This window comes from Haliaeetus albicilla, chromosome 22 (genome assembly GCF_947461875.1).
Source record: "Haliaeetus albicilla chromosome 22, bHalAlb1.1, whole genome shotgun sequence".
Taxonomy (NCBI): domain Eukaryota; kingdom Metazoa; phylum Chordata; class Aves; order Accipitriformes; family Accipitridae; genus Haliaeetus; species Haliaeetus albicilla.
The window spans coordinates 18,160,825-18,188,736 of NC_091504.1; the positions used below are offsets into that span (position 1 = coordinate 18,160,825).

General features: G+C 39.1%; 3 protein-coding genes across 7 annotated transcripts in view; 2 read left to right on the forward strand and 1 right to left on the reverse strand.

Moving 5' to 3' along the window:
• Window positions 1-17,100, forward strand: part of LMTK2 (lemur tyrosine kinase 2) — a 44,378-nt gene extending 27,278 nt beyond the window's left edge. For 2 of the 3 annotated variants that reach the window (XM_069810162.1, XM_069810163.1), the window contains exons 7-14: window positions 864-997; window positions 4,147-4,231; window positions 4,833-4,954; window positions 6,412-6,561; window positions 6,827-9,746; window positions 11,136-11,271; window positions 11,663-11,911; window positions 13,044-17,100. In XM_069810162.1, coding sequence (XP_069666263.1) covers window positions 864-997; window positions 4,147-4,231; window positions 4,833-4,954; window positions 6,412-6,561; window positions 6,827-9,746; window positions 11,136-11,271; window positions 11,663-11,911; window positions 13,044-13,072 — 3,825 coding nt within the window. In that variant the 3' untranslated portion in view covers window positions 13,073-17,100. The remainder of the gene's footprint in view (window positions 1-863; window positions 998-4,146; window positions 4,232-4,832; window positions 4,955-6,411; window positions 6,562-6,826; window positions 9,747-11,135; window positions 11,272-11,662; window positions 11,912-13,043) is intronic. The other variant, XR_011329336.1, reaches the window with a different exon arrangement.
• A 1,522-nt stretch (window positions 17,101-18,622) lies between these two features.
• On the forward strand, window positions 18,623-22,543 carry BHLHA15 (basic helix-loop-helix family member a15). 3 transcript variants are annotated; one of them, XM_069810164.1, is made up of 3 exons: window positions 18,623-18,834; window positions 19,207-19,761; window positions 21,068-22,543. In XM_069810164.1, exon 3 carries the CDS (start codon window positions 21,104-21,106, stop codon window positions 21,602-21,604), a length of 501 nt encoding a protein of 166 aa, XP_069666265.1. In that variant the 5' UTR covers window positions 18,623-18,834; window positions 19,207-19,761; window positions 21,068-21,103; the 3' UTR covers window positions 21,605-22,543. The 3 variants fall into 3 exon arrangements, with proteins under 3 accessions (XP_069666265.1, XP_069666266.1, XP_069666267.1); XM_069810165.1 differs by having other exon boundaries at window positions 19,207-19,306; XM_069810166.1 differs by lacking the exon at window positions 19,207-19,761.
• A 2,889-nt stretch (window positions 22,544-25,432) lies between these two features.
• The window catches only part of TECPR1 (tectonin beta-propeller repeat containing 1), a 28,231-nt gene continuing 25,751 nt past the window's right edge, over window positions 25,433-27,912 (reverse strand). The window contains exon 25 of the mRNA XM_069810168.1: window positions 25,433-27,245. Coding sequence (XP_069666269.1) covers window positions 27,048-27,245 — 198 coding nt within the window. The 3' untranslated portion in view covers window positions 25,433-27,047. The remainder of the gene's footprint in view (window positions 27,246-27,912) is intronic.

Below are 27,912 nucleotides of genomic sequence, written 5' to 3' on the forward strand. Positions count from 1 at the left end.
ACATGGACAGCTAGAGCCCAGAATGTTATGCTGGTGAAACAAGTTGTGATGTAATATGTTGTGCAGTCTCAGTACAAAAATACCCTCTGAAGTAATTTGCTAAACTTCCAGAAAGTCCGTATTTTAAATAACAAAAAATATAGAAGTGTTAGGTTAAAAGTCCAGCTGTGAAAGTAGCAAGAGAGGCATGAGAAACTTGTCCTCTTCCCTTGCTTGCATTCACTTACTATAGTCTTCCTTTTCCTGAATGTTGGACAACTTTCAGTTATTTTCCCTCTGTTTCAAAGCTGTTCTTTTTTTAGTCATTTATGCGATGCTTCTACAGGCTCATTAATTACATGTCTGTTGCTCAGCTTTGCCTAGGTTCAGTAAAACTGCTGCCATCATCTGAATTCTTTGACTGGAGTGCGGTGTATTACCATGCTTTTTATATCTAAAGCTCTGGTGAGCTGGCAGTGTGTGAAACCCTTTTCTCAGGTCTTTCCCTTCCATCCCCTTGCAAATTTCAGACAGTCAGCTTTGCTGGTTTCGAGCACTTGAAAATTCATCTCATTTAAAAACAGAAGCTCATCAAACTCTGTTTTTTAATGGAAAGTATTATTGTATGACAGTTAGGTTTTACATGGCAGTCTGATCTAGGATCTTAATTACTAAATGATTTGATTAAAAACCCTTAAAAGGACAATACCATACACCTTAGATGACTTCTGTAAGAATCCTTATGGAAAGTGGAAACTTGAGGAGTTGTTTTTATTAAGCACAAATTTGGTTAATAAGTAACGTGGTTGGTTGGTTCTTCATTAAATATTTTTCAGATTCAAACAACATACAAGGCTGATAAGTATTTTCAACTTCTTTTCCAGGGTGACCTAAAAACTTATATCTGCAATGAGCAGGAACATATTAAAGGAGATTCACAAATAATGCTGCTACAGAGAATGGCGTGCGAGATTGCTGCTGGACTTGCTGTAATGCATAAACATAATTTTGTGCATAGGTATGCTTTCCAGATGAATTGCTTTTAGTTACGATGCACTCTAAAACTCATGTAGATATTTTAATTAAAATCTGTGTGTATTGAAGATTGTGCTTTAACAAACTTCAGTCTAACTTACATATCCTAAGTCATGAAGATGTGGTGTTTATGAAGATGCTAATCCAACAGTAGTGGTGTGGTGTTACAGCTCCCACCTGGCTGAAAGCTGATCACCTACTTTTTAGGTTTGCAGCCTATAGAACAGAACCTACTGCTAAGCCAATCCAGAAGATGCAGTTGTTTGATTAATTCTTGGCCAAGTTAAATTTGTTTTGTTTATTATGGGGGGAGGGATGTTAGAATTTTGTTAGAATGAATCTTACCTTCTGTGTATTTTTAGTAGATTATAGCAATTTAGAACTTCTGTTTGGTAATCTGTTACCTTTGTTAGTAAAAAGGGGGGAGGAAAAAAAAAATCTGACTGAAGCAAGTGTTCTCTCACTGAATTATTGTTTATGTAACCTTTTAATCTTCAGTAATGGAGTTAGATTTAGAAGAAATCATAATGGGAGAACAATTTTGTTTTAATCAGGGTGGAAAAATGCTAGATTTCTTTATTTTTAATTAAAGTTAGTGCAGGCAATACTGAAAGAATGGCAGTAGTTACAAAAGGCTGGAGGAAAAAGTGTATTCATGAAACTAATTGCTCAGAAATATGCCAAAATGAATTTTTTTGGCTTTAAATGAGAAGGTGTTAAGGAACTGGAAGACATCAACCTTAGACTTGTAATGACTAAAATATTGAAGAGTACTTGCTCCCCAAACATGGCTTACCCGATAAAACCTTGGGTATCACAAGAAAATTTATTCTGGTTTTATGTTGGGTCAGTCTGTTCTTTGCTGTAGAAACAGCACTTGCATCATCCCTTTCAGCAAGTTAGGAACTTGTGCTAGAGCTTATCAATGTGCATCTCGCTACTTAGAGAAAGCAGAGACCTTGTGTTCAGGGAGAAGCTGAACTATCAAACTGAAGTCTTAAAAGGTGCAGGTGTAAAACAACAGCAAAACTCTCAGAAAACCCCAAAGTCTGGACATCAGCTGGAGGCTGACTGGCAGAGTTATTCTTCTAACTTGTTTAACAGTTTCAAATGGCTTGAAGGTAGTACCAATTGTACCTGTCAAACTGAGTGATCACTGTTTCTTGTATTGCAGCAGCATAGCTCTGTAGGTATTTTACAGTACATTTTCAGTGAGATGCAGTTAAACTGGATAAATAGATATTCTGTGGATCTGCAAGATTCTCATTGTAAATGTTTACTTCTAGCAACAGTATCCTGATGCTGTCAGAGTAAGTGGTAAAGCTCCAGCATCAGTGATTTTGTTGTTAGTGGTAAATTCAAGCAGCCAAAATTTTATTTTTTCTTCCAGGATATTTATTTAAATAATATAAAACAAGTTGAAAAGCTTTGGGGCATACTTGAGGGTTACAAATGTGTTTCTGACCTGTGTAGTTCAATGACTCTGGAAAGGAAAACATTTTCTTCTTTCTTTGAAGTAGGGAAACTGTGTGGCTTTCAGACTGTTTGTACTTCAGAGACTTTTTTTTTTTCAAGCCACACAGAAGCAAACCAGTGCACTTAATTGCCTGGTACCCTTCTGTGAAACTGAGAAGTGAAATATTTGAGCAATTAGTCTGCAGAGCTCTTTGCTGTCACAGCTACAGTTCCATAGTAAGTGTGCAGCTTCGTTAAACTTGCGTAAATTTCTGAGTTTGAACCATGGGTTTGCTAAAACAGCTTCTTGGTGTTATTACAGCAGCTCTGCTGGCTCTAAGTACTTGTGGTCTGGTTTATGGTGGAAACTGGAAACAACTGCATGTATTCAAGAGCTTTTTGATTCGTATATTAGAGGACTTTTATGAAATACATTACTTGTTCTGATGGTCTTTTTCAAAGACTATCTGTAGTTCTAGTTTGTGTGTAATGTATGGTTTTGTTATTTAGAGGAACTTAACTGTAGGTGTAAGATATTACTATTTAGTGTCATATTGTAAAATAAGTATTTAAACCCAGTATGAATTGTTGATAGATTTTGTTTATGACAATTAAAATGCAAGACACGCAATGATAGGTGTTAGGTAAAGAGGGACCGACATTACTCTAGAATGCGAACAGCCTAAGTAATCTATATCATAGGATTAGTAGTAGAATGAAGTAATTGCATATAAATTCTGTGTGTAGTTTGAATGCTTAAGAGTATACTTCACTACTCTAGAGAATTGACTACATTTTGAACTTTTTTATAAAGGACAACATAATAGTCTAGTTTTTTTTTGTATAATATCTTTAAATGTGATTGCCTTGTCACTATCTTTAGTTTTGTTTGGATTCCAGAATACAGATTCTGCTCGATTGTGTGGCTTTAAATTGGTTCTCTTTTGAAGGTGTGGGAGGGCCTAAGGGCAGTCATATCCTTGTGGCCACAAAACAAATCTTGTCCAATAAGTAAGGAGAGACCCTATCATTGTTTTTTTCTGAAAGCAGTGAGTGTTTATATAGAACTATGGTGTCCGCAGTATTCTGGTGAGATACGAGATCAGTTGCTGGCTTGTACAGGTTCTAAAACTTAATGAAAATGTAAGCAACAAGAGAACTATCTTAACATTTAGTTTGGATCAAAATTGTACTTTTGAAAATAATCTCCCCAGTTACTGTGCCTGGATTTGCATTATAAGTTGGTCTTTTGGAGCGCATGGACTGGTTTAATTTTATCCAAAGAGAATCAGAAAGGTAGCTCCAGGAGCACACCTTTTTAGCACCTAGCTTGCTTCAGCTTTTAGTAGGATTTAGGTCTGTGGAATCGGACTAGCTCATGCGAATAAAATCATTGGAAGTGTATATAGTGTGGATGTTGAATCCTTAGCACTATTGTTTTGTATTACTGATCTGCTCCTATTATGGCCTGCTACTTGCTGCTGTAACCTATAACTGTGTGCAACTCCTTGATTTTTTTAATATTTTTTTTTTCCAGAATTTTGTTGGCTTTTTACTTGATAATTTAAACTGTGGCCTGACTGTTCTAAGAAGTGTCACTTCTGTTAACCCACTTGTCTTAATTTTCATTGAAGACTTCTTGCTTTGCTCTCATTATTTATTTGCTTGCTTTTTCAGTGACTTGGCCTTACGGAACTGCTTTCTTACATCCGATTTAAATGTCAAAGTAGGAGATTATGGTATAGGATTCAGTAGGTATAAGGTAAGTTAATCTAGTAATGTACCACTTTTTTTAAAGGATTTGTGGGCTGAGGTTATAACAAGCATACTTTAAAGTTGTAAACTGATACTAGATTGTCCTTTATTTGAATAATGGACTTTCAAAGTATAACTTGCAAATAACCATAGCAAGCTCATGTAACAGAATAGATGATCTTTCTAGAGACAAGTGGAGTTTATGCTTGTAGAAGGAAGCTTCTGGTTAAATCTGTTTTAGGTCCTGTTTATAGTAGTCCTAAAATACGCACAAATTAATTTTAATGATTTAAGAAAGGAAAAATTCAATCAAATTTCTTAATGAAAATATTTACAGTATTAAAATACATCAAGAAAGTGAAAAATTCAAGGCATTAATTAAAAACATTTTCTGAGTACCAAACCTTAAACAACAAGTTGGCAGTGAACGGTGAATGCCTTTCCTCTATAGTGTTATTCTCTGCTACTTGGGGAAAATGGGATTAATTTTTTTAATTCTAATTTTTTGCATAGGGATCACATACAACCATATTAAGGAAAGGACTGTCAACTTCTGGAAGTTGATCCAATGTTTGTTCAGTCTTTTTATTTTTTTATCAATAATTTAGGAAGATTATATTGAGACAGATGAGAAGAAGCTTGTTCCTCTCCGATGGACTGCACCTGAGTTAGTAACAAGTTTTCAAGACAGACTGTTATCAGCAGAGCAAAATAAATACAGTAACATATGGTATGTAGTAGGCTTTAAAATAATTTCAATGAGAGATGTGTGAACATATATTCAAGTGTTACACAAAGGAGTAAATAATACTTATAGTTAAATTGAATATTGGCCTGATGCGCTGTTGTACTGCAGATGTACCACAGGTTCATCTCTACAAACCTGAAGCTATATCTTGCTTTGGAAAGATGCTTAGAAATCTGTGGAGAGAACAGTTAGATTAAGAAAAAGTGTTTAACAGAAGAGTAGGTGTTTATACTAAAACTCATTACTATGTATTTGCTGAATGCCTTCAAATGTTTATAAAGGAAGGAAATGGTAAATTATTTTTCCAGTAATATAATAGCTGTGGATGACAAAAAGTTGATCCCATTAGAGCCCAATTAAGTTCCATTGGTAGAACAGTAGCATCTTAATTTCTTGCTGCAGCATTTAAGGACTGCAATTAACTGTTTGTCTGTGCTATCAAAGAGCTTATAGACAATGGCTGGTGAAAATCTTGATGAACTTTTTTGAAATCGCCAAGTTCCGCTTCAGTTCTCAAGTCCTAGGAAATTTGGGAAATGGAAATTGGGGCTTAGACTAACATTTCTGAAAACGTTGTGGTTAAATGCCTGCTTTTATATACTAAGGATATTAAATAGTAAACTAGGTTTTATTTGCTAATTTAAAGGTAGGGTTGCAGAAAGCAAGTGGGATAGATAGAAATTACCTATGTACTGATTTCCTTGCATCCTTCAAGCACGCTTCCTCAGATCATACAGTTCATTTAAACTCAAGCAGCCGGAGTCTTAAGGTTTCCAACTTGAATTTTGGTGCCTCTTATACAGAGCTGCTTTGAACAGGTTTGGACTAGATGACTTAGAGACCCCTTCCAATCTAAATTTTTCTACCGTAATACATGCAGAGTCAGTTACTCTGTATTTTGAGCAAGGAAAGGTTGCCCAAGGATCAACATCAACTCTAATCACTGCAAATGTGGCAAGTGCTGTATACGGTATGTTACTGAGCAAAGACACAGCTTCTGACCACTGCAGCTTAAAAATAAGTAATTTTATGAAAACTGAAACAAAGATGAGTTTTCTAGCAGTTTGACCCAATTTCTGATGAAAGCTTTTCCTACTGTTGGACTAACCATAAGGTTTTTTCATCTTGCTTCTCTAAATAGGCATTTTCTATTTTTAATATGTGGGGGTTTCTTCCATAGTTGAATCATTTGAGGCCTCTTACATGTTGTTGCCTTCATTGGTGTTGCCTTCATTGTCATTGCCTTCAAGCAACTTTATTCTTGAGGCTTCTAGCATTTTGTCAAACAAAATGAGTTAACAGGTTCTGAAGTTATTATAGAGCCAGTGGAAGAGTGATATTTGTTTCTTCTTGCCAGTTATGCTTTGCATAATCCTTTCTTAGAAAAGCAACTTTAAAATAGTTCTTAGAATGCACAGTCATTTGCTGCTCTTTTTCAGGTCCTTGGGTGTAACGTTATGGGAGCTGTTTGAGAATGCTGCTCAGCCTTACTCAGACTTTTCTGACAGGGAAGTCCTAACTCATGTCATAAAGGAGAAGCAGGTTAAACTCTTCAAGCCACGTCTGGAGCAGCCATACTCTGATAGATGGTAAACTTTGAATGTGTGGGGGTTTTTTTTAATTCTTAAAGCTGCTGAAGAAGTTTCTCAAATTATATCTTATATATATTGAAATTGCTACATGGAATCATGCTCCTGGCAAAGAAGGCCTAGATAAAGGGAGTAAAAGGAGTTGCCATAGATGGAAGTTCCTGCCAATGATATTAATTGTTACTCATTAGCTTGTTAGATACCTGAATTTTATAAATTCCTTTTCAGTATGAAACCTATTGAAACATGTTTCTTGTTTGTATAGGTATGAAGTTCTGCAGTTCTGTTGGCTACCTCCAGAAAAGAGACCAACAGCAGAAGAAGTACATAGACTTTTAACTTACCTTCGCATGCAAAGCCAAAGGGACTCGGAGATTGATTTTGAACAGCAGTGGAATGCTCTTAAACCAAACACCTCAAATAGAGAAACAAATAGTTCTGCATTTCCAATCTTAGATCACTTCACAGGAGATCGACTTGGCCATGAGATGGAGGAAGTTCTTACTGTAACCGAAACAAGCCAGGGTCTCAGCTTTGAATATATCTGGGAGGCAGCTAAACATGATCATTTTGATGAATGTGGTCATGTGAATCCTGATGAAGCAATGACATACACAAGTATTTTCTTTCCAGTGGAGGTTTTTGAGAGGTCACTTTCAGAGCAAGGGTCAGGAGCACAGGATGGAAGTGGCCAAGAAGCATCACTTGCTGTCCCTGGGGTGTTACCTGTGTTTGACGCACACAAGCTTTCTGTTGGAAATGACTACTATATCCAGTTAGAGGAAAAAGGAAGTGGCTGCAGCATGAATTTTGATAACCAATCAGTTGTACTAACTACAGAAGTTGATCATCAAGAAGCTGTACAAGAAAAAAATTCTCATTTCATGGTTCTCAGGGATCTTGATACTGAAGAATCTAGCACTGATGGGGACTTCTTCCACTACAATACAGATCCTAAAGAGGAATTTTTGCCTGCTGCTAGTAGTCCAGAAAGTCCTTTCCAGAATATATTTAATGACATTGACAGATCAGAAGAACTGACAAACAGAAAAATACTTGGTTTTGCTGAAACAAATGATATTCCTAAAGACTTTAAACCAGCTGTTTTAAACTCAAACACAGATGCTAGAAAGGCAGTAGGCCTTTCTGCGAAGGAGCATTCTAGTCATGCTTCTGAAAATGAAACTGTTTCCTTGTGTGAAAATATCTCTAACCAGTCTGACTTGGTAACTTTAGAAGAACTTTCTGATAACCTCTTATTTCTTCAAGAGAAAAACTTACTAACAGGGTTGTTGTCTAACAAAACCAGCAGTGATTTTGGGCAAAAACCAGAAGATGTTCTAAAAAGTATATTAGAAACCTCAAATAGAAACTCTGTAGAGCCTGAGCCTGTGCTGGCTGAAAATGCACAGGTCTTTTCTTCAATACATGAAAGTCTTAGAACAGTGAAAGATGAAAATTTTAACCCAGTGACAATGAATAAAGATCCAAATTCTCAGTCTGATGCTACTGTAGAGATGCAGGCATCTTCTAGTCCACCTACAGCACATAAGTCATGTGATAAACATGCAAATCCTCCTTATTTGAAGGATGAGGAAAAACTTTCAAATGTGGAAGTCAACGAAGTTGTGCCCTGTAGCATTGATATTCTCTGTCAAGAAAAGCTATCCAATAATGCCAAAAATAATAATGTTGGAAACAATCCTTGTTACGGTGTTGCTGTTGAAACAGATGGGTGTGATGCACAAACAAAACAGGGAATGCTTTTCAAGTCTGATGAAATAGCTTTTAATAGAGAGGAATGTAGTGATCCGGAAGATAGGAAAAGAAACTTGCAAGAGAAGTCTCCTATATTAAAAAAAGTTGAATGTTTATTGGAGGAAAGACAAGAAACATCAAATCATTTTGAGAACTGTAAGGATGTTCCAGAAGAGGTGACCTTCATTTCTGTTGCTACTTCAGATTGCGCAAGTCAGGATAGTCTTTTGGAAGACAGCCCATCTCCTATACAAACTGTAGAACAAGCCTTAGAGACACCTGATTCTTTAGATTCTTTAGATGTAAATGAGGTTTTAGAATCTTTACAGGCTCAAAGTCCTCAGAAACTTTTGCCACCTGATAAACCTGCTGACAGTGGCTATGAAACGGAGAACCTGGAATCGCCAGAATGGACTTCCCATATCACCGTTGAGGATGCCTCTAGTGTAGATACTGCTCTCTGTGTTGTCAGTGAGAGCAACATCAGTGCTTTACCTTCTAATCCAATCATAATTGTTTCAGAAGCAGCAGCTTGTTTAGATGCAGTGAACAGCAATTTTGAAACAACCCCAAAGGTTTTTCTGGGTGGAAATCAGAACTCGTATAGAGACTCTGCCTATTTCTCTGATAATGATTCTGAGCCAGATAAAAAACCAGAAGAGACTGTAAATCTGTCAAGAGAGACTATGTGTGTTGTTTCTTCAGATAGAGGAGAGAATAATACTGAAGAGGATTACAGTTTTGAAGAGAGACAGCAAAAGTGTGATGTAAGGAATTACCAGGATACCAAGAATCAAAATGCAAAACTAGAAATAAATCACAACTTAGAGATCCAAGAGATGGATGTAAGGATGCAGGGGTGTCCTGATGAGTGGGCTGAGGCAACTCTGAATTCCCTGGAAATATCGATGGAAAGTAACCTAAGGGATAAAATAAAACTGTGTGAGACTTCCCATAAAACTGTCTCTTGTGTTGGCACTAATACTTCAGAACTTCTTTCACACAGGGACTTAAACTCTGTGCATAACATACACAGTTCTTTAGATTTGAGTAACAATGAGAAGTCCTTCTATCATGTTGAAGGACAAAAACTGAAAGAGCCAGATATTGAAGGAAAATACCTCGGCAAACTCGATGTTTCTGGAATGCTTGATTTAGAAGATGGTGATGATGCAGATGAGGAGGATGAAAACAGTGATTCTGAGGATGACATGAGGACTTTTCATATGCATAGTCTGAGTTCTGACAGTGAAGATGAAACTGTTCATCAAGTACCTGAGATACTTACTGACAAGGATGAGGGAAAACATCTGAGAAGCTTGTTGAAACTTCCAAAACCTCTTAATGAAAGGCAACATGAGAATTGGAAAAATGACAAAAAGGCTGTAACGTTCTTTGACGATGTGACGGTCTATTTGTTTGATCAGGTATCCTTTTTTTTTTTTTCTAATTACTAAGTAAAGATTTTGTTGGTTTGGGTTTTTTAAACAAGATGTGGTAGAATAGCTTAGTATTTGTGGACACGTTGTTACAAGATCACCTTTCTTGGTAGGTTTAGATCTTGTTTGTGATGTGGGTTATTTTTTCTTTATATATAAAGAAAAAAACCTTTTTTTTCTTGGCTAGATGTGGTTGCTGCTGGTAGAATAGCAACACTAATTTGAAGTGAAGGAGGGTTTCACTTTGGGCAGGGTTGGTTGCCAAATCCTGAATCTCTGTTGGTTTTGAACCCTTGGCTGCATGCACTGAATAAAATGTGGTTTTTATCTGTTTAATGAGGTTGAGGACTTTTAAGTTCAAATGTCTTTATAAAAGAAAGGAAAAAAGGAGAAAAAAAAAAAACAACTAAACAAAAAACCCCAAAACCACAACTCAACTCTGAATCTTGCCTTAGTTAGCATTAAGGTAAATTTACCTTAAACCATAATCGGAGATGGGAACAGTGTTTAGATGGTAATGCTACTTTTTATTAATCCCATGTGATTCAAGTTCAGTGAAATACTGATCTGTTTATAAAATTCAAGGTTACCTTTGTTTCCCTATCTGCTTTATCAATTTTTAACTTCTGTAACTTGATACAGAGGGGATTGTATTTTAAGATTATGGCAACTAAACTAGTACAGTGAGTTTAAAAGAACAGTCACATTGTCAAGCTTTGGAAATGTTGCTTATGATGACGCACATAAATATTAGAGATAATTGTGTTTTGGAATAGAAAACTTAGGTGATACATTTGTGTTTAGGCAATCTGTGGAATAGTAATCCTTTTGTCAGAGGGGAAGGAAAAAAATGAGCTGTGTTTAAACTGCTCTTAGTTGTTGAACTCTTGTACTTGTTATTATAGTAACTGATAAAATGTTGACTGCTTTAAATACCGGTCATACAAAGTCTGTCTCTTTATCCTGAAGCATGATTAAGGGGTAAAAAAAAAAATTTAAAAAAATGTTGGGAGATGGGATAAGGCTTTATTAAAGAGAAAAAAACTACCTGTGTCAGGCTGATAAAGGAACTGTTTTCAATTGGAAGGTGTTTTAACTTTGTATGAATCTATTTTATATTGTAAATAATATTTAGTCATTTCCTGCATGCATTTTAGCATAGATTTGATACAGCTTTCTTTAGAAATAGAAGTACATGTATATGCTTAATATATAACTCAAAGTTTTGTTGTATGGTAATAACTTAAGAGTTTACAGACCATTTAATTTCACAGTAGCCTTGATGGTGGGGGAGCGTATTTTTTGAATGCTTGCATCTATAGGTATAGATACATTGTGTGTACAAGAAAGTTAAATAAGTTATTTTGTTTGCCTTAGGAAATGCCAACTAAGGAGCTGGGAAACCGTGCAGCAGACTTGAATGGGGAAGGGTCTCGCAGCACTCCTGTTCCATCTTCGAGTTTTAGTTACTTAAACAGATTTGCAAATTCAGAAAGCTCAACAGATGAAGAAGGTACTTGAATATATTTATACACAGCAGGGGCTGAGACTGTTTTATGCATAGTCTTTAGTGAAATGTCATTTAAATTATATGTTACTTGTAAATTCACTGTACCATATTGGCTTCAGTTTTGCATCCTAAGTGTACACTTCAGCTAGGCTCAGGTACTAGTGTTACTGATTATCAAAGCTTGTGATGTAATACTGGTTGTTTATATATTGATGTGTCTAGGGTATCTTGAGAGGCAACCAAACCATGTGTGTGACCCCCAGGGCTAGAACAAAAATGCTACAAGTTTTGTTTTGGATTAATGCAGTCTTCCAGGGGCTTGCTTTTAAAACTGTTTATGACTTTACATTACTGTAAATTGCCTTTTTTTTTTTTTTTTTTTTCCCCCCCCAAGGTGGGGGTTTTGAATGGGATGATGACTTCTCTTCTCCAGAGCCATCCTTTATATCAAAGGCAGCTAATAGTCTTATTAGTTCTAAACCACCTCTTCAGTCATCAAAGTACTTCTCTCCACCTCCACCTTCTCGGACTCTGGATCAAAACTGGTCACATTCATCCCCTTATTCCAGATTCTCTATCTCTCCTGCAAACATGGCAAGCTTTTCTCTTACACATCTTACAGATTCAGATATAGAGCAAGGAGGTAAGTGATTTAGTTACAATAATTACTTTAAAACTACAAATTAAAAACTATGCAAAGATAAAAGTCATAGATGTGACAAATCTTGTTCTATTTTAAATACTTAATTTAGAAATGCATTTTTAACACTATGAAAGTTATGTCTGGTCTTGTATTTCAGTTAAGACATAGCTTTCCATTTAGATTATTTGCATCCAGGTTGCTATGAGGTTGTGGTTGAATATTCTATGGAACATTTATAGGACAAGCTTACAGTTTTTCTGTTCAAAAAATTAGTGCTATATTTATATAAATGAAATCTATGCAGTCCTTAAGCACTTCTGTATAGCTGCCACTCTATGGCAGTTGAACAATTCTCATTATTGTACTGTCATAAGTCACAATTTTATTTTTATTGCACAGGGTGAGGATGCTAGGAACATAATGTTTCTGACATTGTTGTCTAAGCTTATTTTACAGTTCAGTTTCTTTTCGTATTGCTTTTTAGAAAGTGCATTCTTGACATTCTGTCAAGAATTGCAGGGTTTTCTAGAGCTGCAAGTAGGATAGTTGCTGTTAGGAGAGCCAAACAATTTGTTCATAGCAATATTGAGTACTAGCAGTATTTATTAACAGAAGCTTTCTTGTCTAACAAAAAGCTTTTTTTTAAAGCTTTGATACATTTTTTTGAGGGTTAAGAGAAGCAAAAGTAAGCAGACTTGAGTCAGTTCACCATATTATTAATCTTGATAAAATGTTGCATTATTAAAAATAAATATTACTGATTGCTGAGCCTTGCTAATGGTCAATGTCTATAAATATGTAATCGTTGTTATATAGAGTGTATTGTTCTTGTATTGTGCTTATTGATTAGATAATATTTGCTGCTTAGTAACTTTCAGATAAGAGAGATTATTTTGGAGATCCTACATTGCGTTACGTGTCCTAATAAGTGACATTGAACTGTGCGATTTAAGCAGATGTCTATGTATAAATGTACCAAATGTTTACAGTAGTTGAAAGCCGTAGGGAAAGATTAACCAAACTTGGAAATGCAAAACAGCAGAATGCCAAGTTCTAGCAAGAGTCTTACAAAAGAGTTGAGGGTTGTATGGAAGAATCTCACTGTACCTTATGACCTTTCCTCCACTAACAGGAAGCAGTGAAGATGGAGAAAAAGATTAAATGAATTAAAACTTCCTTGGACTACATACATAAAACACACAGACTTTGTGTCTGAAACTTCTTTATCTAAACTCTGGATCCTGCTGGAGTAACACAGGTAATCAAGAAGTACTAAGAATTGAAAGTAAACACTGAAAGCAATGTTAAATCAGGACATTAATTTGAATGTGTATTTAACTTTGTAATGTATTTTTAAATCAGTGCAATTTTGCTTTTCATTGAAAGATGATTCTGCCGCTGTTTTCAAGTACTTGAAGTATTTTTCAGATAAATTAAGAAACACGTAAAGCAATTACACTACAGTCTGGTTTATGTATGAGATTGTATAATATTCTTTTTATATTTTTCCATGTAGTTCATTATCTATTTGAACATACACCTGTTGTAGAATTGTGTATAACTGTCCTGTGCAACAGGTGGCTGTGTTGCTGAAACTGTATGAATGATAGTTGATCAGTAGTGAGCCATATTTATTCAAAAAGATATCACTACATATTACTTTGCGTATTACAATTGCACTATGGATTATTATTCCTTTATTTCCTGATGATGTACAGAATCAAAATCTTAAATCTTTCAAGGAAAATAAGACAAGTTGAATTGGCCTAGTTATCCAGTTTAATTTGTCTTTTTTGTAGCCTTTGCTATGCACGGTACTTGTAAAACATACATAACTTCTGAGTGTTATGTTAGACTTGCTGAAATCTTATATTCAGTACCATTTCTAAATGATAATGATTATAGATTGATTGTTAGTGTTCATGTTTTATAGGAAACTGGAAAAGAATATATGATATGCTCTGGAATTTTTAGATGAAAAGAGATAATGTCTCTTAATTCCTGAATATGATCCTACTGACTGCTCTAAACTGTAATAGCATCTGACTATATCATAATTAAGGGCCTTCCAGTTTTTACTACAATTTCTGCCTTGGAGAGAGAAGAGGAAAAATTGGCTGTACAAAACCGTGGAATTTATGAATCTTCTAAAAAGACTAATTTCAATAGACTGGATTTGGGCACACTTGGCCCTTCAGTTGTACATTCTGTAAATTTTGAAGCTCACTCTTCTGCTGACTGCAGACTGGGGCTGCTGTTCAGAGGCCTGTGGTAAATCTACCTCTCAGTGATGTTATGACAATTAAGAATTAGATTAATGGTTAATACCCAATTTTGCACCCTTTATAAGGCCAGACCTATTTTAAGATGTCTGCAAGGCTCCATGGTACATCTTGAAATGCATACTGACCAAAAGATGCAGTATAGTAAAGTTTGCTCTGAAGCTGTCTGTAGGGAAGGGAGTGTAATGTGGTTGGGTTTTTTTGTTTTTGTTTTTGTTTTTTTTTTAACCTTCATACTCTACCATGCGTTTAGCTAGTTTAATCCTTCAAACTGCTTGGGAAAAAAAAAATCCTTAATTATTACTCCAAAGTGAGTTCAGTTGAGAAACAAATTCCTGACCTCTTGGAATGCCTTATGCAGCTGCAGATCTATAGGAAAAACTGATAGGAACAGTTTATCTGGCTTTGTATTTTAGTGTCCTAAAATACAAATGTACTACTAAGTACTTTGTATTTTAGTGGATATTTTGGCAGGGCTTCAGTATAATGGTGGTCCAAGTCTTCAGATCCAGTCACCAGAGAGTTTTCATCACATGAAGTATGGGAGGACTAGATATTTTCAGATGTGTAAAGGTTTTTTTTTGTATACCTCTGTATATGCATTTTGATTTTTTTTTTAAGTATGTTTTAAAATGACAGGAATACGTTAACTGCTTTTTTTCCCCCAGCATTATTTAGCCCTTAACCAGAATGGTTTCCATACTGATCAAAAGGGAATGATTTAGTTATAATGTTATTTAAAATTGCCAATGTATTGTTGAGATAACTCTTTCTGATGAGGCGCTCAGGTTCAGAGTTAATCAGAACTGTTCTTCTGTAGGAAGCGAGGAACTGAATTTTTCATGGACTTTTCCCAAAACATCATTTCAGAGGCAAAGCCAAGTAGTTCTTAATACAGGCTTACAGTAAATACTGTAGAGGGTTTAAGGAAGCTGTGCGCTGCTCTCAGTATTTTAAAATATAGGTAATAGACTTTGTGCATAAATTATTGCTTAGAAATTCCGTAATTCCAACATTAAACTCCTTGATATTGCTACATTGAGGTGTCTCATCTGTCTGCTATAATTCTTACCAGAGTAAGAATGAAACTCCATACTGGTCTGCAAAGAATGTGTGGGCTTATCTGCCTTGGCATGGTGAAAATCTATCAGACCTGGAGTTCAGCCTTAATTTTGAATCATTTGATTTAAAATATAGTCCACGGTGTTAAGTAAAAGCTTATACTCCAGAATGTTAGAGTTCGGTTGTGCATTTTGTTTCTTATAATTCCGAAAGCCCGAAAATCCGATGTTTATCTTGCACGTCAGGAATTTCCTTTGCTTGATGGAAATAAAAGATATTTATTCTCTACCAGGGTTTAAAGAAAATCTTACATAGGAAGTGAAAGTTTACTCCTTTGTCTAAATGGACTCATTGCTAATGGATTGCCAAAGGAGCATTTTTTCCAAAACGAGCTGGGATGTGTATGATATTAAGCAAGGTAGTGTCCTTTTTAGCTGTACAATGAAGAGAAATAAATATTTAAAGTTGATTCACCTCACTTAAACATGAATTTTAATTTCAGTAATCCAGTAGACTGGATTACAATAATATAAATGGTCTTTTTTGGAAAAATTTATAGTTAAAAATCTGATTAATTACTCGCAATATTTAAATATCTGCCTAGCAGTCAGTGGCACAATGAAGATGAATCAGTTAATTCCAACGTGCTACATTATGAGGGGATTTGTTACAAATCATTGGTTAAACTATATGTAATTTCTTGCACTAGCTACTTAAGTATGGTTTCCGTTTTAGAAGTACATGTATCTATTTTCAATGGTTTATTATGAGGACTGGTTACATTTGAATTCCTTCTCTAGTAGAATACCTTGATTATTTGAATAATGAAGGCATTGTCTCAATTTGGCTACTAAAGTCATTTGAAAGATCTGATTTTTCCCACCTAAGGAAGTTTGTTTAAAAATGAGGATCTGTAGTGAGAAGCCAACAGAGCGAGAAGAGTGTCCAGTTTTAATGGGAACACCTGTACTCTCCCAAATCCCCAAGCTGCAGATATGTTGTGTGTATAACTGCATTTATGGAAACTGCCATTTTCATGGAAATGAGCAGATTAAACATTTTTTCATATCCTTGTTGATGCACTAATGAAAGCCATTTAAGCCTCATTCTTTTTATCAGTATTTTTAGCAGATTTTTATGTAGTACTCGATCTTTTTCATGAGGAGGCTGGTTGGTAGAAAGACTTTTTTTTATGATAAAGCACTATGCTAAAATGTCAGCATTGTCAGGTGTTAGTGACATGGCTATTTTTGTTGGAGTTGGTGAAAGGTGGAATCCAAGTATATTAGCCTTATAAGAAATAGCCTTAAATAAGAATGGAGTGTACAAAATTACTTCAGCTTTAAGTCATACAGAAATATCCTTGTCTGTTAGTGGTTTTGGTACAAGACTGGAAAAAATCTAGAGGAGAGTCAAAACATCATATAAACTTATTGAAAATAAGTATTTGTAATACCAGCAGCCTGTTTTTCAGAAACTTGAATATGACTTACAGTTAGTTTTGTTTATGAAATTGTTTGAACTTGCACAGATGTAGGTGTAACTTAAATGATAAATGGTACTGATGTGTGTGTATATATTATGTTTAATTCTATTTGTAAATGAGAAACTATGTAACAAAATCATAGGTATGAGGTTTTCCTATTGTAATTTAATACAGGTATGAGGTTTATGGCAATATATCATAGTTAATGAAATTTCAGGTCAAAATGTCTTTAAATTGTGTACATTTTTAAATTGTAATTTCTACTGTATATTGATTATCATGCATAGTGTGATTCAAGAAACTGCTTGTAATTTAAAAATATTTAATATTAAAAATAAAATACAGTTATATATTTATAATCTCTTTGTCTGTTTGTTCATTCTTAAACAGATGCCAGCAATGAGTCAGGTCCACAGTATAGTTCTACTGTAAGATATATTTGTTAGTGTCCAGAGGTTGAGAAAGTACCAAAAGCTCAAAGCTACAGTCCCAGCAGATGAGTCGACACTCAATAGTGTAGTCGCCTTTAATTTCTTCTCGTATCACCCTTGTGCGAACTTCAGGTTACGTGTATGTGCAGTCAGTAGACAAGCAGTACTTGAAATACAAACAGTGTAATTCTAAACACTGAATACTGCTTTTGATCCTAGAATTAAGCATCTGTAGGAAGAATGGAGATTTCAAAATTTGTAAGTACCCTCCAGAAAACAGGTTAATAATGTTTTCTTAGTATTCATTGAGTTTATTTGTAGAAGATTATTTTCTTGTTTTCTTTAATCTAAGTGTGCATGTGCTGAATGGACTGAAGATGGCTGGGTAAATGTAGTACTTGCGTGTATCGGTAGCTCCTTTCACATGAGGGGGAGACTGTTTCAGCCTGGGCACTCTGTGAGGTAGGAGAGTGCTGGTTTTTCCTCTTAACCTGTTAACCGTTAAGGTTGTGATGCCACATTACAGCAATGTTAGTAGTTAATAGAGGCTGTCGTGGAAGCCCCCACATTGTATCGCAGCTGTTCTGAGTCCTGGCAACTCTCAAGACCTGGGAATGAGAAACTGATATCAAGATGACTTAACTTCAATAGGTAAAATGTAACTACTGGGCTGAAATTTGACCAAGACAGTGGTCATTACTGAGAACAGATGGAAGAAATCCCATGGCACTAAGTTGGTCATCTTATATAGAACCTGTTACCAAAGAATTTGAGCACTTGCAATCTTTATCGTCAGCAGCCTTCTTGCAAGGGATGGAAGTGCTTTGTCTGTGGGCCTTTTTCACGGAGCTGCTGTGGTAACCTGCGCAGCCCTTGGCAGAACAGACTTGAGACAGACCTTTTCCTCCTCCACTCGAGGACACTCCACCCGCTGAAGTACTGGACTGACACCTCTTCTAGTGACATTGATCTGCCTGGCTTGGCGTCCGTCAGTCCGGTGGCAGCGCCTCCATACACACGCTGCTGCCGTGCTGGCTGAGAGTGCTGCCTCCCCCCTGCCCTTTTCTTCTCACCGAGAGCCCCGTCGCCATCCAAAACCCGGGAGCCTTGTGCCGGCTGCTCTCTCCAGGCACTGTCCCCCTCCGTGGGCCTAAAAAGGGTAATGGCAATAGCTGGCGGTCACGTCCCCCTGCACCGCTCCTTTGCCGGGACCTGGTGCTTCGCCTCGGGGGTCCCTTCCCCGCAAGGGCCGTTACTTCGCAGGCCGAGCTCAGCGCCGAACTCCCGCCTGCGCCGCCCGGGCCGGCCCGGGCCCGCCCCCGCCGCTAAAGCCACGTGTCGCGGCGGGCGGGGGCAGCGCAGCCACCTGCGGGCGCGGCGGGCAGCGGGGCCGCCGGCTGCCTGGCGGGGCTCGGGGCACGGCGGCAGCGCCTGCCTGGTGTGTGGGGGGGTCCTCCCGTCAGCGCTTCCCCCCCGGGGGCTCTTCTCCTCTCCGCCTGCGGCGGGTCCTGGTTCCCAGCAGGCTCCCGCTGACAGCCCCCGGCTCAGCCCAGGGGACGGGCAGCGCCCCCGCAGACCCTCCCGCCGCTCCTGGCTCCCCACGTTGTCTCTGCTATGTCACCCCCCGGGCCCTAGGCACCTTCTCCGCAGCTGGTGGCAGCGGTAAGTCACAGAGGAGGAAGGCCAGCCCTGATGGACGGGTGCAGAGGGTGGAAGACTTGTTGGTATTTGGCTGCTCTCTCTTTGGTTTCTCTCGACCGCCCCGGTCTGTTGCTCCTGACCCCCTCTCCATCTCTGTTTCCTCCTTGCACACCCGTGCCATCTCCCTGGGGGTCCCAGCAGCCTAGCTGTGGCCCCATGAGGGTGGTTTCTCAGGGGTTACAGCAGTGGGCAGCAGTCCAAAAGCAAACCTCAGCCAGCGAAGCACCATCTTATATCCCATGCCATCCCATTTGCTTATCCCCAGTCTGCAGTTTTCAAGACTACTTTGCTCCCAGTTTGCTGAACCTCCCTTTCTCTTGGATTTTCTTCCAGCTTGCTCTGCTGCCTGCCTCCACGAACCTCCTCTTCACCAAGTCCTGCAGCCCGTTTTCCTTTCAAACAGCAGCTGCTCACTTCTCTGCTCTCCCCAGCCGTGCGTTTTGTGCTGGAGGGGGGATGTTGACTGGTCTTCTTTGTGCCTGCCTTTACTTTTCTGTCCTGCAGTCATGCCTTTTCTGCCAAGTGACTTAGTCTAAGAGTCCAGAACAAACCCAGTGCTTGGCTTTAGTCTTATTTTCTTGCTTAAGATATCCGCATGTCTAGCGTTTCTTCTAGGCTCCCGCAACAGGAGCTGTTTGGTGCTGTCTTTCTCTCAGCATTTGTCACCTGGGTGCGACCCTAACCAAACTGCTTTGTGAATTCCTGTCCTTTCTGGCAAAGTTGCTTCCCTGGTAGTAAGGAACCTGGGGATGGCCAGGGTGCCCTCGCAGGCAGAGAACTGAGTGATTGTGAATGCCGAGCAGCTGAAGGTGTCTCTAAAGAAATGAGAGAGGAAGTGATATTTACTGCAGCACACCCAGGAACTGGTCACCACCTGCTCCAGCTAAGGTTGGTGTCCTATACTGGGACATTCAAGCAACTGTGGCTAGGTTTTTTTAAATTATTATCACTATTGGCTCGCCAAATCTAAATGCTCCTATATAATAGCATCAGAAAAAAAATGTATTTTTTTAAGACCAAACCTTTCTGTGACTATATGAGCTGGAGAAAAGTGGAAGGAAGCATTTTGGAAATAGACTCTCAGTAATATTGATGGTTGGTGTTAGAGGCAGGGTTGCTGTGAGGCTGCTGTCTTCAGATGTAGTGTTGGCACAGAATTTGGGCTGAGGAAGGGTAAAATTTCAGTGTTGTCATCTGCCTTGCTAACATGTGAGGAAGTAACATTGCTATGTCTTTTTGGATAACCTGGAGAATAAATAGTGCTCTGCTGCTGTTGAACAGGGGTAGAAACTGCAATTAAACCCCAGTGTTATTTGATTGTTGTTGGAAGAGGGAAGTGCTTTTTTGTGTGTGTGTGTGGTGGGGACTAGCCCAGAATGCAGAAACGTTGTGGGTGAAAATATGTTGCTGGCTAGGAGTTTCCAAGCTTCTGTGTGAGTTAGTGTGTTATGTTTCCCTCTAGTGGACTGCTCATAAATATGGTGGAAGCCTGTCCCTACAAAAAAATGATTACCAGGAGTTCAAGGAGAAACTACTTTCTGAGTAAGAGCCTGAGGGTTCTGTCTAATACCCACAGATAAGCCTGCGTACATACAATGAGGCGGCGTATAGTTTTATTATAACTTGTGGTAACTAGAGCTGGGAGAGAACAGAAGCATGAGCTCAAAAAACAGAGGCAATGTCTTATCAAACCTACTGACCATTGTACTCCTGATATTTTTTTTGAGTTGTGGTTCACTTTTCCCATGGGAAGACTGGATCAGCTTGGAGACCATTTTCTCATATGTGCAGTGAGAGAATAGAAATCTCTCCAGCTTGAGGCCTACTTATAAGAAAGTAGAGAAGTGTTTATTTTTCACTTGGCTTCCCATACATTGAGGACACCATTAGGTGATTCACTTCATCTTTGTTTCAATGGTACCGTTCACCTGGGCTCTGCTCCCTCTGTAACCTATTCCTTCCAGCTGAAGGAGGATCTGTTGTTCTCTAAGAAAGTATTTTCTCTTCTGTTCATCTGCACAGGTCATCTTGACTAGTAACATTCACAACTTCTAAAATGAACATCACTAAATTGAGAGCCAGTGATGGTTTTCCAGTAGGGAACAAGTAAACAAACATATCAAACCTGCATCAGATCATTTGTTCAGCATGGAACTGTGCAACAGTTAAAGATATTTGTGTCGTGTTTTTACAGCACATTGATGCTTAATACCAGTACATCTACCAAAACATGAAGACTAAAACCAAAGGAAAGAAGCAAAGACATACTGTTGACAAACAAGCATTTTCTGAGGAGTCAGCAATGAGAAAAAAAGAACTGGTGAAATGTTTGCAACACAAAGAAAGGAGGAATGGGGGAAACAAGGAGTGCAGCAAGATCACTGCAGCCAGAGCCAAGCATCCTTGGAGCAATAAGGACAGGCATCTGAGGAGACTGGAAAGCAACGAGCGGGAGAGGCAGAGAATGCACAAGCTCAACAATGCGTTTCAGGCTTTGCGGGAGGTGATCCCTCATGTGAGAGCTGAGAATAAACTTTCCAAAATAGAGACTCTTACACTGGCCAAAAATTACATTAAATCCTTGACCTCCATTATACTCAATATGTCCAACGGACACTTTCCAGCAGCAGAAGGGATGGGGGGAGCCTGGGGGTCCAAATTGTACCAGCATTATCAACAGCAACATGGGGATGATGATCGTGAGGAACATCTACAAAAATATTCCACATAGATTCATAGCTTCAGCCAAAACACCAACAGTTAGCTACTACCGTCATTCTTTCTCCTTGTTGCATGATAATACATGTCAGTACATAAAGGTTTCAAGAGATTATTTTTGCCTCCAGCTATCCCCTATTTTTTCTTAAAAAGACAAACAGGTAATATTCATGGCTATAGCTTACACAGCACATTAAAAAATTACCTTAAACTATAAGAATTTTTCAGAGCTTAATGGATATATTTGTGTGGCGTGTCAGGGTCTGGAAAGCTATCCTGTAACGCTGTAGTTGAACTGAAAGTAAACATTTAGTAACTTTTGAAAATTACCCTCCCTGGAAGGGTTGTGAGTTGAGCATTTAAGGCCCATGTTACCTGAGTTCACTAGAGCTTGAGAATCTTGGCTGTAGTGCTGTTCACCAACCTTTCAGCAACTCTGTTCTTATCTATCCTGCTACAGAGGAAAAATTGATGACAACGTTTGACTAATTTGATGAGTGAAGCGCCATGTATGGGAAATTGGCTACCAAATCTGAATATTTATCTTGAGTGTTTTGGATCTGCTCTGATAATTTTGAACCTTGCAAAGCATAAAAACTTTAAAGTACTTGTTACTGTAAACATCTATAAAGCTTTCTTAGATTGTAAGCTCTCTAGAGTAAGGATGTTTTCTGGTCTATATTTCCAGAGCATCCAGCCTCATGGAGTTTTTCTTTAGTGGGTCTCTGGGTGCCATTGTAATACAAATAATAAATAAGAGACAAATGAGCTACTTTTGCCAAAACTATGTTAAAAATGTTTTAGTATAGTCATAAGTTAGACAATGATCTATCCAATTACAAATAATTAGCTAATGACATCTGTAATGTGATCAGAATTCTTTCTGGGTTAGTGCTAGATTATGGTATTATGAAACACAATAAATGAAGCAGAAACTGTTCAAAAAGGAAAATGAGCTCTTTTTTTTTTTTTTTCCCCCCCATCTTATTGTGAAAAGTTTTATGTCACTGAGGAACTCTCATTTCCTCTCCTATTCTCATACCTGAAGAACAAGCTGAGGTGCCCTCAGCTGGAACTGTGCTGCCTGCGGATCCCCTGTGTTACAGCTCTTCTACCCACATCCCTGAAGTCCTGTGCTGGCAGGATGGCTGTTGCTGTGTGGTGTGGATACAAAAGGTAGAATCTGGCATCTTGTACACTGGTAGGATGGATAATAGTATGTGGCATGGTCCTTCTCCTTGCAAAGTAGGGCTATCCAAGGAGGAATGGTGGCTGAGGAAGCGCTTATTGGATCCATCACAGAAGGGTTATACTGCACTGCGTATTTTGTAACATTCTATTTGTTTTGCTCCAGCAGGGCTGATAGCATGACAATTTCATTCGGACTAAAAGGTAAGGTTTCCCAGACAGGCTGGCAAGGGATGTGAATTTTTCCCCACCATACTGATCTACAGGTATGATGTAGAACAACATAATGTTTTGTACGTGTGGTTGCCTTACTGGAGATGACTGATAGAAATTATTTGGATCCTGCCTTGACTCGGTCTTTCTTAGTTTCTGAACTGTTTTGACACTAAAATAGTTTGATTAGCCCTGCTAGTACTCAAGTGTTAATGAAAGTATTACCTAGTTTTGTAGATTTGACTTGCCGTAACAGTGCTGTATCGTACTTCATCCAACGGCTGCTCCTTATTGGTAAAGCCCTTAATGTATTTATGTTGTCTGATTATAATGGGAGAAATCAGTAACACCAAGGCATTTCCTTTCAGTTGTTTTAGCATCTCTTCAGGTAAGTTGGTTACGCTGGTTGTTACGTGGCCCTTTCTCACCGTATGGGTCAATGCAAACAGGACCTGACGGGCTGTTGGTAACAACAGACAGACCAGTACCTGCACCAGGACCAGTACCTGTACCGGTGGGAGAGGTGTATTGTAGCGTGACAGGCTCCTCGGGCTGTCCCTGTGGTGGTAGCTGCCTGTAACCCGGGGAGAAGCCGGGCAGGTTCGGGTGTAGCCGTTTCTGCAGCATCCTTGCCCTGCTGGGGATCCCCGGACGGTGGAGATGATCCCGATCCCGGTGCGGGATCGGGATCGAGATCGGGGGGGGGACCTCGGCGTGTCCCTCCAACGGCTCCGAGCTTACCACCAAGCAGGGGCGCGGCGAAAGGGCTGCCCCGCCAGCTGCAGGTGCTCTGCCCGGCTGCGAGGGCGGCGGCGTCCGCCGGCGGAGCGAGGGAGCCGCGGTGGCGAGGAGGTACCCGGGAAGGGGCGCGGCGGGGCGGGGAGCGTCGCCAGAGCGGTGGGCGCTTTGGTGCGAGGGAGCGGGCGGCGGCGCTGAGGGGCCGCGGCCCTCAGGCGTTTTGGCGGGCTCGTCCTCTCGCGCGAGGAGCCGGCGGGCCGTGCCGCTTCTGAGGGAGCGCGGCGCGGGCGGGCTGAGCGGCTGGACGGGCAGGCTCCGGGCGTTCGCCGCTGCGGCTGCCGCAGCCGCTCCGGCCGCTGCTGCTGGCACCTTCGGGGGCGCATGGTGCTGGGGTGGCTGGCCTCTGAGGAGGGAGAGAGGAAGGGGACAGACTCACGGGTCCCCAGCGGCAGGCCCCGCAGCTCTGCTGAGGACAGCTCGGAGCTTGTGTGGAGGCGCTGCAGGGCGGGATACGTGGCAGCGTGTTGCAGCAGGGACCTCTGCCCCAGGGAGGGACGTTGGTGCCCAGGTGTGGGCTGCAGAGAGGGCTTGGGGCCTCTGCCCCGGGCTGCAGCAGTGGTGGCCTCAAATACCAGGGTCAGGTGGCTGTTGTGGAGCCGCTGTCCTTCGAGATTGACTGGACATGGCTTGGAGCAACCTGAATGTATTAGCCCTACGGGGGGGGGTTGGAGTAGGTGTCTTCCTGAGGTCCCTTCCAGCCTAAATTCTGTGGTTCTGTGTGTTGTAGAGTAAATGATGACTAAGCACTTGCAGATGATGGTCATTTTTTGTAGGATTCTTTAAAGGTCACTAGTCTGTGAGACCAGTGCATTATAAGGTTGATCTGAGAGAGTTTCCAGATACTAAATACTGTTCCTGAAAGGTTTTTGTGGGATAGCCCTGTTTGAATTGCTATTTGGTTACTTTGGCAGAGGAAGGAAGCCAATGAGTTGGAAAAACAATATTTTAACAGTGCTATTGATGAAGAACTGCACATGACTTTAAGAACCAATTATACTGAATTACTGTTACAAATATGGAGTTCAAATGCTTGTAGCAGTGTATTTCTGACAGGACTTCCTGTAAGCAGAGGCATTATTTCAAACATTAAGCCCAAAATGTCATGTAATAAATATCTAGCTATAAATACAGTGGCAGAGCACATACATAAAGGTTACTCCTCTGAACACAGGCATCCGTGATGAATATTCAGGCACAGGACATAGATGTTTTAATGGAATGACAGCTGCTAGTTCCACAGTGGTACTTTGCTACAAAGTGCTGCTTTCTAGAACATGTCAAAAGAGATTTCGTAAGAAGCAGTTTTTTCTGATAAATTACTTTTATTTTGCAAAATTGTTTCAATTTAAAGTCACTTTAACTAGCCATAACAATGACAATATATTTTTAAATAATTTTCTAAATAATAGTTTCAGAAGGCAAATATTTAGTACTCAACTTATAATTTATCTTTTCACTTAAACCCAGCTTTTTACAGTAAAATAAGTGAAACTTGGCAATGCAGGGAAAAAAGCAAAGGTACATTATAAAGCTTATTATATGAAATCAGTTTGATTTTTGGATACATAAACACTGACAATTAAAAGAAAAAATATTTTTGATAAGATGCAGAGAAAATACAATCCTAATAATTCTCTAAAAATATGTGTGATAAAGTTATTTATTTGGACAAGATACTGTGCAAGTTATGCAAAACCTATTATGGTAATTAGTGGAAACACATTATTTATGGTACTCCCACAAGGTATGTATAAACCAGAAATCTATAATCACATGCTGGCAAGATCAACAGGTTTTTTTAAACAGTAAAGCATCTTGACTCTTCATTCACATTTTGACTTGGAAACAGTGCTTTCCTTGGCATTAAAATACCAAATATATTCTTTAAATACGTGCAAACATAAATTTTACTTCTACAAATACAGTACTGAGACCACACCACACTGCTCATCATATAAAAATAACTTCATACATAGTCACACACAGAGAGGAAAAATGATTGTAAACTGCTGCCAGGAGAAAAATGTGGTGCCTTCCTGAAGCTACTGGGAGAGAAGGCTTTTTCAGCAATTCGCAAGGACTGGATTTCAAATAATAATTTCACACCACAGTCAAATTATGGTAAGACAGACCAGAAAAAAAAGCTTTTTTTGAGAAGAAAAAGTGGTTTTGTGTTGGAAGAAGGGATGAATCAATCACTTACTTACTCGAAGAGCAGAGCTTCCTTCTGTACCCACATTAGTATACGTTGGCAAACTCCAGTGCTATCAGTGAAGTTGGTTTGTATTCCTACTGCTGTGAAGTCAGAATCTTATTTAAGACCTTCTCTTGTCATTTATACTATGAAAGTGTAATTTGCAATGATCTGGAACATAGCCTAACTCCTCAAGTGTCTGGTGCCTTCCAACCTCATTAGGTAGGCATCTGTATACCTCAATTATCATAGTTCCAGTTAAGATGGAGGCAAAACATGATTTACCACCAGTTGGACTGACAATTTAGAATGAGATTTTGTCACTCTTTAGCCAGACTGAATAGGACCATGCTCTCTACATAGTCTCACTGAAAGCAGTGGTTCCACTTCTCAACTAAGATATTGCTCATTGTGAGCAAAGATAGCAAAAATGGGCCCTTACTGGTAACTGCACCCTATACCGAGTTGTACAGAATTTAATTTTACTGATGGGAGTAAGAATAGCATGACCGAAATACACACTTATATAAGCAGGACTCACATGAGCAAAGTTATGTGCATGTATAAATGCTTGTACAATCAGGACCAGTTATGTTTGCAGCGTAGATCACTGGAGTTGCCTGTAATTCATTGAAATTGATACGACATCTTCATCTCTGCTCAAATACGTATTTAAAGAATAGTCTGCAAGGTGTGTGAATATGAGAGAAATGTAGGGAAGAGAACTGTAATATTTGTTAAAAAAAAAAAAAAAAAGTAAATGTAGTGATCACCTGCAAAGATATTCACATTTGTATGGTGTAGCAGCTATGGTAAAGGGTCAGAAATACATTGTGGCTAAAAAGCTTGCCTGCTTTGACAAAACTATTAGCTCTATCAAGTCACATTTTACACATGATGTAGAAGAAATCAGTATTTAAAATACTCCAATTGCAAATTCCAGTTCAGTAAAATATATTAGTAGCACAAAAAGGTCATGTTTTTCTCTCCAGGCTATAGACATTTAGTTTCTTTTTAAATTATACTGACTACTGCTTGTTTGCAACACATAAATGGCGACAACTTAACAATTAGCAGCATTTCTGTCCAGTTCTTGACTTTCACTGACCATCAGAGGGCTTTTAGAGTGTTCTGTTTTCCCTTTACTCTCCTCATCTTCTAAATCCTTTGATACTGCAGGGTTTTCCTCAGAAGTGTCATGCACAGCAACCCTAGATGCTTCAGTTGCACTTCCTCTGACTGTAATGTGCTCCCATCCACCCTATAAAAGATTGATAAAGAAATAGAAAAGGAGAAACATCACCCTGCGATTATAGTATCTGATGTGATGCTTTATGTACACTACTAGTTTTATACTATTTTTTTCATGAGGAAAGTAATCCTGCTCTGGGCTGAATCAGAAAAAAAGGCTCCTTGTAAAACAAAACAAAACACAACATACCTCCCTGACAGGAAGGTATATAGTGTCGTGGTTTAACCCCAGCCAGCAACTAAGCACCACGCAGCCGCTCACTCACTCCCCCCCCATCCAGTGGGATGGGGGAGAAAATCAGGAAAAGAAGTAAAACTCCTGGGTTGAGATAAGAACGATTTAATAGAACAGAAAAGAAGAAACTAATAATGATAATGATAACACTAATAAAATGACAACAGTAGTAATAAAAGGATTGAAATGTACAAATGATGCGCAGGGCAATTGCTCACCACCCGCCGACCGACACCCAGCCAGTCCCCGAGCGGCGAATCCCTGCCCCCCCACTTCCCAGTTCCTAAACTAGATGGGACGTCACACGGTATGGAATACACTGTTGGCCAGTTTGGGTCAGGTGCCCTGGCTGGGCATGAGAAGCTGAAAAATCCTTGACTCTAGTCTAAACACTACTGAGCAACAACTGAAAACATCAGTGTTATCAACATTCTTCACATAC